Source organism: Macrobrachium rosenbergii, chromosome 2 (assembly GCF_040412425.1).
Source record: "Macrobrachium rosenbergii isolate ZJJX-2024 chromosome 2, ASM4041242v1, whole genome shotgun sequence".
NCBI classification, from domain to species: domain Eukaryota; kingdom Metazoa; phylum Arthropoda; class Malacostraca; order Decapoda; family Palaemonidae; genus Macrobrachium; species Macrobrachium rosenbergii.
This window is the reverse complement of record NC_089742.1, coordinates 37,125,513-37,140,881: the sequence shown is the minus strand read 5'-3', so window position 1 is coordinate 37,140,881 and position 15,369 is coordinate 37,125,513. Positions and strand designations below refer to the sequence as shown.

The 15,369-nt window shown below is 37.1% G+C and overlaps 1 protein-coding gene across 11 annotated transcripts in view; it reads left to right on the top strand.

The window, feature by feature from the left end:
- Positions 1-15,369, top strand: part of LOC136845126 (CUE domain-containing protein 1) — a 93,433-nt gene that overhangs the window by 11,415 nt on the left and 66,649 nt on the right. For 7 of the 11 annotated variants that reach the window (XM_067115061.1, XM_067115069.1, XM_067115051.1 and 4 more), the window contains 2 exons: positions 218-435; positions 3,544-3,664. In XM_067115061.1, the coding sequence (XP_066971162.1) occupies positions 218-435; positions 3,544-3,664 (339 nt within the window). Of the gene's footprint in view, positions 1-217; positions 436-3,543; positions 3,665-7,453; positions 7,592-15,369 lie in introns of those variants that run through there. The other 4 variants (XM_067115105.1, XM_067115097.1, XM_067115089.1 and 1 more) reach the window with 3 other exon arrangements.

The window sequence follows — 15,369 nt, the reverse complement described above, 5'->3', positions numbered from 1 at the left end:
AATATATGTAAAATGCACTGAGTTACTATATTATTGATAAAATGTTCTGTTGTACGTATTAGTGCATGCTGAATGTTACATTGTCTAAACAACTGGAATTTGAGACATTGGTATGAGATACCATTTCAGTTTATTTTTGTGCTTTAATGAAATTTTTTTTTTATGTTGATGTAAAAGATTTCACATGCATTGAATATGATATTTTATCGCTTTATAGGCTGTGTTACGAGCTAATCATGGGGCTGTTCATGAAACCATTGACCAATTGTTAACCATGACAACAGACACAGAAAGTCAAAGTGGAGGAGTGGTTAGTCAGTTAGCCCCCCATGGAGGTGGTGGTGCCAGCAATGAGCTGCCTCCCTCGTACGCCCTCTCGGCTACACCACCCCCAAGTTATCATCAGGCTGTGCCATCACCCCATCGATCTCCCTTGTAAGTTTTTCATGTTCTCGAGAAATGTATTATACTCTTCATAAGCAGAGTCATGACAAAGGGTAAATATTCTCCCTTAGTGTAGTATTAAAATTTATCTTTAGCATGTTATACTATTTTTGTATGGGTAGTTGCTGCTTATAAAATTTTCCACTTGAAGGTTGATGTAATGGAAAATTGGGCATGGGAACTGATACTGAATTCAATGTAAATTGCTGTAGAGATTAAAGAAAGATTACTTTTATGAAGTACTGGATTAAGTTGCATAATTTTACAGATTTATTGATGAATAAACATTTCTCGTACCTCGGTTACCTTATTTTTTATTAAAGACAGCAGAATAAAAATTTGTCATAATTCCTTTCATTTATTTCATAATTTATTAATTGTTTGCTGTGGATACCACTGTACAGTTCTATGCATAAAGGAATAAATTGGTGCAGGAGGATGATGTTTATGAATCTAAAGCACTGTAACATGGGTAAATGTGGTAAAATGGAAAACTAGTTACCGTATTTTACTTGTGCTCAGCACCCAAAAGGTTCGGATAACAGTAGCTGAGAGGAGAGTTCTATGTGTAAACAAAGTTCAGAGTTGGTTTGGTAGGTAAGCAACCCTTGTTAACATTTGGAGCCCTTCATCGGATTTATTAATTCTTAGTTCAAGTTGGTGATTGTATGTTAGTAAAGTTTTTCTTTCTGTACTTCATCCTTATTTAAATCAAAATCACTACTGTATAAGTAGTAGCGATGAGAGCAGTAGGATGAGTTTATCATGTAGTGTAATTGGAACCAAGTTGTTAAGAACCCTTATACGAGTGTTTTTAGTTTCAGTTGTTGGTGGTAGGTACATAATTTGTGAGATTGCAGTCATGTATGAAATATCTGTCTAATTACAGATTCTGGGGTTGTATGTTTTTACATGTATTTTTTAAGTACTTGAAAAGTATTGTACTGCTTATCACACTGTACAAATCATAGTTTAGTGTGCAAACATTTACATTTACTCTTTAATCCTGCTGTGTCTATGTTGTTAAGAGTCTATTCTTTGGAAGCAAAGATAGTTTTGCTTATGTTGTTTCTAGTTAGCTTCCGAAGTGTTGCTGAAAGATACAGAAATTCATGATGTTACCCTTATTGGCCAGCCCTATGAGAGTTAAGAATTGTAACACAGTTGTCTGAGTAAATTGTTTAATAATAATATGTCTAAACTGCCTGCCTTACTGCATTTTAGATAGTGATAAAAGTTCTTTGCAGCATTGGTTTGGCCACCAATTTTGACCTCTTTGCAAAGAATAAATCATTTGGGTGAGCCATATGAAAGTAAAATACTTTGTGATACATTGACTACTTAATAACACTGTAATAATAACTTTTGGGTTAGTGTTTTCATCCACCTAATTTAAATGTAAATGATCAGAGGCTCGTTACCTGGAGTTTGTTAGTTGGGTTGTGGTGTCTGGGTCACATTTTAGTGTATACAGTTGTGTTTTTTATAATATGTATATTATGTATTACACAATAGTGCTTGTAATATTGTATGTGTCTTTACTGTATTTGCTGTATACTAATGCAGTATTTGATTCACATTCATTTCTGTATGTGCACATTATTTTAGTACACTTAAACATTTTACATAGGGCTGATAGTAAGCTTTTATATTTCCCACAGTATTAGATACGGTTTTGGGTGTAGGTATTTTCAGACTGAATAGTTCTCCACTTGAACACCAGTAAATGTGCTCAGCATTATAGTGTAATAACTTGGAGGTTAATTCCATGCCTTGCATGGCACACTACAGAGAAGACTGAATTTTCTTAGCATCATCCCTTTAACTCTAATCATGTCCTTCCTAAAGTTTTTTTGCCCATTCTTTTTTTCTTTAAAATAATAATAATAATAATAATAATAATAAATATATATAATAATAATAATAATAATAATAATAATAATAATAATAATAATGTGATGAAGCAATCTATGTTAACTACAACTGTATTACAGTATTTTTATAATATCCATGTTGTATCAGGTGTGTGTGTGGTTATCCATAAGTTTAAAGTAATTGCGCCAAATCATGGTACCACTTGGATAATTTAGTTAGCATAACTTTCATTTCTTTGAGTGAGATAGATTTTAACATTGATGCCATTTTATTACAATCGTAGTCAGTGGCCACAGAGTTATTTATAGAATTTAATTTACTGTAAAATGACTGGTAAATATTATTATGTACAAGCATGTACTGTATATCGATATATTTATAATTGCGCTTTTGCTATGCCCTTGATAAATATTATGTACAGGCATGCACTGTATATTGATATATTTATCATTGCGCTTTTGCTATGCCCTCGGTACTTTAAAAGCTAGACCTATAAGGAAGTGTTGTGAGTTGCCTTCTAAGTGGTGAATAATCATGTGAAATAAATGGTGTCTCTCTTGTCTCAACATACAAAATTCAGAATAGATTTTCTTCATTACTTCTAGTTTCTCATTTAGATTTACAACATTTTTAATTTTACTTTCTTTCAATTTTCATCTTTCATGTAAAAACAAATTAATTTGAGCCCTGTGATTGTCTTGAGATGTTACTCAGTGGTTTTGACATACCACTGTACAGTATTATAACAATAACAATAATAATAATAATAGGACTGCCAGTTGACAGTATTGAAAATTTGTATTCTTTCCTGATGAAGTGGATGAATAAAAACCATTTGTTAGGTAGAAGATAGCTAATCTTTTGTAGTGTTGAGTAATTAAGTAAAAAAAATGCAATCTGAACTTTGTTTATAAGTAATTAATTCACTGCCCAAGCTATCCATTGTTATTTGGATGTTTAGCATTTGTAAAATGAAACTTGAAAAATAGTTCACCTTTACCTGTTTTATGTGGGTATCCAGATTTTATATCATGACATTAGAAAGAAAATTTTGATTGTCAAAGGCAGGTGTTCTTTTGAAAGTAAGATTTTAGTTATTTTATAGTATTTTAGCTTTAGTTTAACTTTTAAAGATATCTGATTTTCAGGCTGATTTCATGCACATGTTGAATGTTGTGAGGTATGTGTTCTGAATTCTCAGCCTTATTTTTTCATTTTTTGAAGACGAGGAGGACTTGCCCAGTCAGAAGAATCTTTGTCGTTGCGAGCTCAGAAGAACTGGAATCCTCCGATGCTCCTGCCACTGCCTACAGACTTCTTGAGACTGACACCTCCTCCACATCAAGTGAGTACAAAATTTTACTTCATTAAATTTTTTCTGTTGCTTGTTTCTACTAATGTGGGCTCTAGAATGGATGTTAACTTTCATATCTATTTTGAGTGGTTTGTGGAAGCTATCATTTTAAGGTGTTAAATGCACCAAAGAATGAGTTGGGGTATTTTTCTGACAAAATTTGTACTGGTACATCTTGTCATTGTCTCAACGTGGTATGTGTCAGTCAGCGTGGTCGGAGAAAGAATTTAGACAAATGTATCTGGAGGTTAAATACTTCAGAAAATAAAGAGTATTGTAGATATATTGGTAAAAATTGTAAGCAACATAGAATTGGTCTTGTGGAAAAGATATATAGATATGTTAGCCTTATTAGACAAGAATAACAAAGACATGTTGGAAGAGCTACAAGATTTGCTGAATTCACAAAAAAACAGCCAGTAATTTCACAGGAGAAATCTGTACAAACCAGGTTTACCTTTTTCTTGATGTATGGTAATAAAAGTTCCTTTAGACTTGGAGACTAAAGTACTCAGAAAAGCAGCACACAGATTCAGACATGAATGATTGATTTTATATCTCGGTACCACTAAAAACCAAAAAAAGTGTGTTTGTAAGAGCGCATAGATTCTGGCATCCCGAGCACTTAGACAAAGAAACAAGATTATAAAGTCATGTTTTCTCAGAACAGAATATCTGCCGTGGTTCGTCAGTAGAGAAGAGATATAAAGCTTCCTATGAACTTAAAATTAGAAAAATTGACCAAATTCTCCTGATAAATCTTTTACCTTTCATTTTGACAATACCATTAAAAGTAGTGTAACTAGAGTAAAAATCAGTGTTAAGATTTGTTGATCATTGTCTGGTGTATGAGATCTCATTGGAAAGTATCTAGTCATATTTTTTCCTGCAAAAAATCTCAGGGAGGCTGCCAAGTAATATGTTACCCTGACCTGTTGTGTGCATGCTTGGATCACACTACATTCTTTACAAGGATTATTTGATTCTGCATATCACTTGGTTGCTCATTACATTTTTGCATTTTGCAGTGATGACCAAGCAATCACAGCATCTATATTGCTTCAAATATTATCAGAATCTTAGTGATCAGTAATCTGAAACCACCAGGAAGATTCAGGAGATTATCAGTCCTGACATAACAAAGTTTAAGCTCAGGTTTGGTCAGTTTAAAAGTGGCTGAATATCAGTAAAGAGTAACAGATGTCCAGGCAGGCTTTCCATAAGCAGAAATCTGGAAATGGTAGAGAAACTGATGGAGTGAAAGAAGACCACTGTGTAGCAGCAAGAGAAATTGAAAATTAAACTTTTTGCTGTTCCCTGAATTGATGCTGCTGCTGATAGGTACTACGAGGGTTGAGGACACAGGTTATATCTAAATAAGGGACCTTTTAACAGTCCAAAACATTATCGTGAAAGTAACAGTAGGCAAGTTTGCTGAGTCCCGAAGGATATATTTTGAAGGGAAAAAAAATGTGAACACTGTAAATAAACTTGTTTTAAATACCGTACTTCCATATTAGAACTTGCATGTGTATAAAAAACGTGTAAATTATCTTATGTGGAAGAAGGTGGTGGTAGTTCAGAATATGATTTGGAATAGAATTAGTTAATACTGATGTATGTATTACTAAAGAAGTATGTTGGTTGCTTCTAATTTCTCACAGCTCTTAACACAGAAAAGTAAATAAAAATGGGCAAGATTCTTTCAAGAAGCACAAGTGTCTTAGAAAGGTAGATGATATCACAGTAGCATTAAATCCAAGGCCAGTTATAAGTGTATCATATGGAATGTTGAACCCTTGTTAGGTTGTAATGTGAGAGAGTCTAGAATGTTTTACCTTGATTGTGGTCCTCAGTGTTTGACAATTAAAAATCACGAGAGCCGTTGGAAGGTCCAAATAAGGGTTGCATGTTAGAGGTCAGGTAGAGAAGGTTGCAGTGGTAATGGTGTGATGACCAACAGAGGAAATGACATTGCAAAGTAAGGGACTTGTAAGTGTAAAGGCAAAAAATATATAAAAAAATACTGCGAAGAAAGGAATACAGCAATCCTTTGGATATAAAGGGATGATGTTGGTAATTTATTTAGCGAAGAGAAAGCAAAATTGTTTTGGAGAGGATAATGATAACTGATGATATGCTTCCAAAATGAGAAGAAAATTTGGGACAGGAGAAGCATTGAAACAGTGAAGAATGTTACAAACTCTCACTGTGTTGATTTGAGACTTTAACCTTCAAACTGAGTACTATGAAGGGGTTTCACATGAGGCTTAGGGAATGAGAGCTGAGAAGACACCGGATGAAATTAGTTGGACGTGATTTTAGTAAAGTTTCTCTTTAGGAAAATGAAAGAGGAGGCCTAGTAGGAATGGTAAGAGAGGGCTAGATGGATTATGAAGTCCTTTTTTGTCACGTACAAAGGGAAGTGCCACAGCAAGAGGGAATATGAAGAAGAGAAATTTATCATGTTGAGGTAATTTCATAGGAGAGAATAAATATTAAAGGTAAATGATAGAGAAAAGGGAGGGTCTTTCATTTTTTTAATGGGAAGGGTCACTCAAGTAAAGGAAAAAATTCAGAGCAAGAGGTATTAGGACAAAGCATTGGTGAGAATGATTTTTGTGTTCCTATATATTCTGTTTTGTTTTTGTCATTTTAAATACTGTAGCTTTCCGTATGATTTTGCTTGATATTTGTTCCTTTTACTGTTCTTAATTCTTCCAAATGAACACCATATTCTTTGGAAGCTTTAATTTTAAGTCAATGGCCCCTGTGGGCTTGTTCCATATGAATGGGGTTCATCTTCTCCGAATAATAATGATAATGAGTAATATTTTTCTATTAATATTTGTCATGCTGGTATTATTATATTGGATCATTTTCACCCATGAGAAAGTTTACCCTTATATTGGTCCTGTAAAACTTTCTGATCTTGTTAAAACAGTTTACTTTCCATGATGGTAGTTACAGTAAATTCATAGTAGATAGTAGTTCCAGTAAATTTTTTTCACAGTTTTATGAAGTGCAGCTGTTGCAGAATAAAGAAAGAAAAATACGCAATGAGATAATTTCTATTGAAACGAATTGTCTATACACTACTGTATTTTCTGCAGGGAACTTAGTGATGGAAATGTCAAAGTGATTTAACTGGAGTGATTTGTGACTACTGTATTGAGGTCTTCCTGTCACACCATGTGTATAAAAACGACGAGTTCTGTGCTTGTGTAGTTTTATATACGAGGGATAAGCAAGTAAAAATCGTGTGTATTGTTTTTATAAAATTACACTGTAGAAGTTTTCAAGTACTGTAATATGAATGTTAATACATTCAAGTCTGTTTCTCAAGAAGTGTGTACTGTTCAGGTATGATGATGTTCGACGTAATTTTATACAGGCAAGTCAGATTTTATTAAACATTCAGTAGTTATTGGGAACATTTTGTATCAAGTGCAAATAGGTAGTAATTATTAAAAAAACTAATGTTCTGAAATTGCTCCGAAAGAATGTTCTAATAAAAAGGACCCCGTTTATTCAAATGCTATGCTCTGATTCATTTTCCTGTTGATCCGCCCATTTTTATATTATGGCCAGTTGGGTTTCGGTAGGCTAGAGATGGGCGCGAAGGTGGGCGGGTCGATGGGTAAGAACCCCCCCCTCCCTCGCCCTCTTGTCCCGATAAAGCCAGCCCAACACCACACCCTCTGTCCCTCCCATCTCCCCCTCTTAGCAAGGACCGAACGAAATGTCTGGCATTGTAGCTCGCGAGAGCGAAGCGATTCCCTTCCATCTCGCCGCCAGACCATCCTTGCGGCTAGCGCTCGTCTCTGGCAGTAGCAAGTGAGCGGTCGTTCGGTAGGGTCGTGTCGCGGTTGGCGCAGTGTCCCTTCGTGTGACGAACTCTCCGTTATTTCGACCAGCGTAATTCCATCGAATTTCGTTTTAGAATACAGAATAAAAGCTGCTACTTACCGGCAGTGATCACAGACCGTGGACACTGCTGATACACGAACTTAATAAGATTTTATTGAGTGGTGTAGCAAGGGATATTGCAAGCGGAAAGAAAAAAAAACCTATTCGGAAATTTCCCGAAGGAAAATGAGTGTTTAATATTTATTTACTCAAAATGAACAATTAGTTGTGAAATGGAGATTCTTCCAGCTTTTACGCATCTTCACATCGTAGATACTGCAGTTGGAATTCTGAGTTGGTTAGGGATAATTGGATTTATTGCGGGAGGGACTGTGTAGGTGGAAATCGCCATTGCAACGGTGCCAGAGTGTACTATGTACATGTACAATTTGTAATGATTATACACACACACACACACATACACACACACACACACACACATATATATATATATATATATATATATATATATATATATATATATATATATATATATATATATATATATCATGCTTTTGAATAGATTACGTTCTTGTAATTTTTTATAGGGAATGTATATTAGAATGCTTTGTGTTAGGATATTAAATTTATTAAGGAGTTATGTACAGTTGGTTATGTATCGAAAGAGCATGTAGCAGGTATGCTTATTTTTTTTTTATAAGGTATGTCGATTTGAGCCAGTGGGCATTTTTTTCTATTTAAATGCTCTGTTTGCAGTTTTAACAAAGGAAATCACAGGTTGCTAAGTTTGGCAGAACGGTCGACAAATTTTAAGTCCATTCATCTCGTTTTTCTTTCCATGATTTTCTATAGATTAAAGCATTTGGTCAATGTTTTTTTATTAGATAAATAAACATTGATCAAATGCTTTAATCATTCCTTGAAGCAGTTCAAGAACTTGAGAATGTAGATTATAGACACATTTTTCTTTGGTTGGTGAATGAGAACACAGAGCCGAATAAATATATATTTTTTGATGAATGAATCTTCTTAGGTTATCTTGTTAACAAACCAGTTCCCATTATTTGTGGTAAAAATGTCGGCCCACGATTGAGTGCTCCACTTGATATTGTAAACATGCGTCACGCCAACTAATCACGGCCCACGAGTAACAAGACTTGTCATCTTATTGCCTGATTAGGATACCTGTATAGGCCTAATAAGATTCCCATGCCTCGTTACTTTGGCGTCTTGATAGAATTACGAACCATGATACGTGAGTGATCTCTTTCTCTACAAGATTTTCACCTTATCACCAGATAAGAATACCTGTATAGGCCTAATAAGATTCCGTACGTCGTTGCTTTGGCGACTTTGAATTGCGATCCATGATACGTGAGTGATATCTTCCTGTAAGATTTTCATACTGCCATGTAAGACTCTCGAACTCATAGATTTGCTATCCATGATACGTGAGGGATCGCTTCCTCTAGAAGATTTTCATCTTATCACCATGTAAGGATACTTGCATAGGCCTAATAAGGCTCCCGTACTTTGTTACTCGGGCGACTTGATAGATTTGCCATCCATGATACGTGAGTGACCTCTTCCTCTAAGATTTTCATCATATTACCAGATAGGGATACTTGCATAGACCTAATAAGACGCTCGTACCTCGTAACTTGAGCGACTTGGTAGACATGCTGTCCATGATACGTGAGTGATCTCTTGCTCTATAAGGTTTTCATCTGATTACCTGATAAGGATACCTGCATAGTCCTAATAAGTCTCCCGTGCTTGTATACTTTGGCAACTTGATAGATCAGCGGCCCATGATACGTGAGTGACCTCTTCTTATAATTTCGATCGTAATTGTACTATTAAACAATCTTTGAAGAAACACATGGACACTGAACGCTCTGAATGCTAATGGAGTCTGTTGTCGTCATGACTTGAATTGTAAACCTGTTTCAAGGAGCTCGGGTGTTTTTCTTTTTAAGTGACCAAATGAAAATATTCTGGTCCCGATAACTGAAAGTAGATGCAGGAGTCCTACAGGTCTTTGTTGTCTTTAGAAGAACAAGTAAAAAATACGCTGAAGTTTCTTTGGCGCAGTCGAGTTTTCTGTACAGCATACAATCAAGGCCACCGAAAATAGATTTATCTTTAGGTGGTCTCGGTATAATGCTGTATGAGCCGCGGCCCATGAAACTTTAACCACGGTCCGGTACTGGTCTGACCTATATCGTTGCTAGAAGCACTTTAACTTTAAATCAAATAAAAACTACTGAGGCTAGAGGGCTGCAATTTGGTATGCTTGATGACTGGAGGGTGGATGATCAACATGCCAATTTGCAGCCCTCCAGCCTCTGTAGTTTTTAAGATCTGAGGGTGGATAAAAAAAAGTGCGGACAAACAGACAAAGCCATCTCAGTAGTTTTCTTTTACAGAAAACTAATTATGATGATTTTCGATATGAGTTGTTTTCATAATTACCAGACGTTCTTTTAGCATGTTGGCTTGCGAGGAGCTGAATTTGTTAGATTTTCGCTAGTTTTTGTCATTTTTGAAGGCTATAATGCATTTAAAAGGTGTTAGGCCATGCAGACTTACTTCATATGCTAAGGGAATGAACACCAGTCAGATGTAGTTGTAGTCGTAGGTCTAAATAGTTGTGCTTCGTTGTTAAATAGGAAGAAGTGAGTTTTGTTGATTTACTGTGATAGTTTCAGTTGGCCACGTCAACCTTACTAGTTTTTCATCCAAAGTCTTACACCTTTTTCTTGCTTGCCTTGTAGCAGTCTTTAGTTTTCTGTAAAAGAAAAAAAAACTATTGTGCTAGCTTTGTCTGTCAGGTCCGCACTATATTCTGTCCTCACTTTTTTCTGTCCGCTCTCAGATCTTAAAAACTACTGAGGCTAGAGGGCTGCAAATTGGTATGTTGATCATCCAGCCTTCAATCATGAAACATAGCAACTTGCAGCCCTCTAGCGTCAGTAGTTTTTATTTTATTTAAGGTTAAAGTTAGCCATAATCGTGCTGCTGGCAACGATATAGGATAGACCACCACCGGACCGTGGTTAAAATTTCATGGGCCACGGCTCATGAGACCGAGACCACCGATAGACAGGTGTATTTTCGGTGGTCTTGATTATATGCTCTAGCGGCTGTACAGAAAACTCGATTGCGCCGAAGAGACTTTGGCACATTTTTTACTTCTTTTTTTTTTCGTTCTCTGGTATCTTCCTCAGTGCCGGCATTTCTCGGTTTCAGTCGTATGTGAGCAAGGAAAATGTTTAGCTGAAAATGCTGCTATAATGTATCGCCAAATGTCGTCATTAATTCTCACAGAATATATAGCAAGCCTTCTGCGTTAATTCCCAGCATCCTGTAATTTTCACTGAGTGTATCATTTGCTTTCTTACTTAACTGCATCGGTATATCACCAGCTTGCTTGGTTAAGTCCGACTTGAATGAAGTAAGACCAGTGTCTAAAATCAGTAATTCTCAACCGGGGGGCGTCAGCAATTTCCAAGGGGGCGCGAGCCTTATGGAAAAATTAAAACTTCTCTAATTATATTCGTTATTTTCTCAACAAGAATCGCTAAGAAGCAGTGTCAAGTATCTCACTAATTCATTCCCAAAAGAATAAAAACACCCCATCTCTTTTTTTTTTTTTTTCCTTTAAATCTGGGAGGGAATTTTACTCATAGACGCAAGGGGGGTGGGGACGTGGAGGGAAGGACCGACTCTTAGAGGGGCCGTAGTAATAAAAAGGTTAAGAACCACATGATCGAAATAGAGACTGTTTATATTTTAAATGCAGTAGTTACGCTCAATAGAGACTGTTTATTTTTTAAATGCTGTAGTCACGCTCATGTGGTTAGAAAGAATATCGCGCATTTACGGTCAGTTAATGTGGAATTTTAACACCGAAGACTGAAGAACGCAATGAAGAAACTTGATAAATATATTGCAGAAATTTTACTGGCTCAACACAAATGTTTTTGATTCATTGATGCAGTTTTAACGTCATGGAAAGACTTAACTTATATATTGCCAAAGTTTTACTTGCTCAATATTGAAATATTTTGAAATCGTGGATGAACTCAAGAAACATTGATTACCTCCCTAAAACGAAGTCTGTAGTTAAGTTATTGAGTACTACCCCCACTCTAAGGTCAAAAGAATGTTGTTATTCGGGGTGTGTTACGATCGGTCGCCGAAGTATTAATTTTGTTTCAATATTGGTATCTATGTCTCGCAGAGTATGGCATATCGACTCTTTAAAATTATTTTTTATCGATTTTTTTTTATTTTGTTGTAGGGCAAGGTCATTCAGCTGCAGTGTACGTGTACCTTGGTACGTAGAGTGACTTTTGCTTAAATAAGTTTGCTTCTCAGGAGTGTGAGAAGAGGTGTTAAGAAGCAAGGAAGGGAAAAAACCAAATTATGTTAACACGTTTTATGTAAGGGGTTGGTTAAGTGGACCCAACACCTGCCTCGTAAATCTAGGTCTTTTTTTAGACTGCGATGTTGTTATGGCTAGGTTATATTTTTTCTTTTAGGGGTGAGGGGAAGGGTATGCCATGGTCTAGCGTTGGCTTAAGTGTTACGCAGATCGTTGTAGAATAGGGAAGTGGGCTTGACGGGACAAAGGGGTGGACCTGTTTCACCCCCTGTGTAGTGCACTCTGTGTATCAAGGTCAGGTCCCCTGCCCCCTTCCCTTGCAAGTGCCTGCCCGCCCCCCCCCACCCCACCCCCTTTGCGAGATAGAAGGCTGGACAGTGGGTGGAACAGTACTGGCTAGGTATCTACGCATGAGATTATAGTTCTGTTAAAATTTCGAATGGCGTCACTTTTGCCAGAGGCTAAGATTGTGCTGTCAATTCTAGATCTCTTGTTATTTTTATGTTTATAGGTATCATAGATCCATTGACCATCTGCGTGACCTGCTGAAAATAAGGAGGTCAGAGCCATCTAGAGCCACTCACTGTAGGCATATAAATGTGTGGAAAATATTGATATTTTCAGTAAAAGCAAAATATCGAAGAAAGTCGAAACCAGCTGCAATTCCTAACAGCCACTGCCAAGGCATTGTGCTTATGTAAAGTTGTACCAATTTTTAGCTAGAAGGGAATGTTGTGGTTGGGGTCAGGAACTGGTTGTAGTGGTAGTGAGGTGGTGGGGAAGGTAGTCGTTGGGGAGGAAGAGAGGTGGTCTCCCCCGGGGGGTAGAGAAGGGAAGGCGGGGGGGGGACGATGAATTGTTTTGACGACAGATTATTTTATCAAAGGAATGATGTAGGTACTAACGCCTCCCCCTTAAGTGTGCCATTACTATGATGTTTGCTCTGATCGTGACTGTCCTGATGAATAACAGGTTTGGTCATAAATTTAGCAAAAGCAGAAGGACGCAGGGTAACGTTTTCGTCCGTTACGTAACTATTTCATTCTGATTTGGGGCTCTACCTTCGAGTTTGGGCAAACAGGAAAAACAATGAAAAAAAGACCACCAATAAAACATATAAACACGCAAACAAGTACAGGCCCTTTAGATAGTACTTGTTTTTATGCTGTCATTAAGTATACAATGAACTACATGGTAACCTTCGTATGCCTTTGGGAGGTCATAGCGTCCGTATCCAAGAGGTATTTTAGGGATGATGAAGAGGAAAGTTGCATTGACTTAGCTGGTTTGGGAAAACGAAGAAGAAAGTTGCATTGACTTGCTCAATGGGTTTAGGAAAACGAAGAAGAAAGTTGAATTGACTTACTCGATGGGCTTGGAAAAACAGCTATATTAAGGACAAAAAGGACTGGAGAAGACTGATTTAATATTTGAGTTGTGAGAAGTCACATTGTTATTGAGGTATTTTTATATGGATTTAAGGTTTCTCCTCTCTCTCTCTCTCTCTCTCTCTCTCTCTCTCACTCTCACACACACACACACACACACACACACACACACACACACACACACACACACACACACACACTCTATTCACAAAAAAGAGAATTTTTCTTTTTGCAAACTTTTTGATAAATTCACTCTGTAACTGTCCCTTTCCCCAAATATCTACAATACATGTAATTGTGCTTTTAAAATGCACGACGACAAACATTATTTCTGTTAACATTTCTCAAATAGCGAGGTCCCTTTGACATGGCTTATTGATCTTCCATTCTTTTTATGCCTTTATTGATATTTGCGCATTCCAACAATGCAAGGAAATGACTCTTGCAAGTTTCAAAACCGCTCGCAAATAGACGATGTCGCTCCCGGTCCTCGGAGATCAGAATTCATATTGTTTAGTCGCTGTAAGGCTGCAACGACAACAACCGCCATACGGGAAGAGAAGGAAGCTAAGGCCACCAAAGTAATCCTTTCCCCCTAGCGCTGCATATTTGGTCACGTCGCTGCTGGATCCCGGCGTCTCTTGTTTCTGTAACCCAAGCGCCGACGTGCGAAGGAGAGTCGAAAGTCTGCGAGAGGAGATGCACGGGTGTCCTATTTACGGTCCTGTTGACAAGTACGTTACTTAGATTTTGGAGGTAACACTCGGCGCGATGCAACAAATGATTGTCCATGGACGTTACTTATATGTTAAGAATAACACTCGCCGTTATGTCAGAAATGGTTATCCATGTACGTTAGATACTGCCGAAAGACTTATATAGCCTCCAAAGTGCAGGTGAAATTTTGTGATTCTGGCCTTGAAACACCCCTCACATGTAAGTAACCACCCTATTTCACAGACCTATAATTTTGTCCATAGTCTGTGGCTAAAAGGTCAGGTAGTGGGTGGCTGTTACGCTGGTGTTTCGTGATCTTGACAAAACTCTTCATCCAAGTAACATGAAAACGACATAGTAAGGAATTGCAAGTTTTGTCGGAGTTGTTCAGAAGACTGGCAGTTACGATCAACTGAACATACTTCTAGTATGGTAATGACGAATTGACATGGCTTGGAACATGGAGTTTTATAGAGAGACCTGTCATTCCACTAATAAAGTGCAGTTATAGGGGGGACTACATTTTGCCTGTTGTCTAGGGGATTATACTATACAGTATTATCCACAACACTATTTTATACATTGCCCAGTCAAAATGCACACTGCCATTTTTTGTAGTAATTTGAGAAAGGACGTACCTAGGACCTTTCAAGTTTTAGGGGGGCTATCTGTATGGACTTATATCTGCTGATATCAAGATCTCCATCAAACCACAGTATATTAGAATCTATATGTAAGGACCACAATATCGGAATCTTCACAGTATTGCTTTAAGTATGGTGTCTTATATACCAGAATACACAGGACTTACAGAGCGCTTGCAGACATAATACCTTTAAGGTAATCTGACGTGTTTCGGGTCACGAGCGTTTGCGTAGAAGCACACACAATAGAATGTGTGTTTTACGCAGAATATGCAAGTGTTTGTCAGCCATTAGGGAATGTCTGGATTTTTGCCGAAGTGTTTCCAGGTATATGTTGGGGCTCAATTGAGAATTGTTTTGATCGTCAGCATCACAAAGGCTGCAGCTCAAAGGCCAGATGTGAAGCGGAATTTTTTTTTCTCAGTAGGTGCATAATGGTGCGAGAATTCTGCGTAGTTTGCACACCGAAGTCTTGTTCTTGATTGTGTCTATTATTGTGTGAAGGTTTTTGTTGTAAGGGAATAAAACAGCTTTTGGTCACTTTTTCGTTTACATAATACACAAAGCAATGTACCATTTTGATCGCTCTCTCTCTCTCTCTCTCTCTCTCTCTCTCTCTCTCTCTCTCTCTCTCCTCTACTCTCAATTTTAAATCTTTATATACAATAGTTATTGATAATACACATT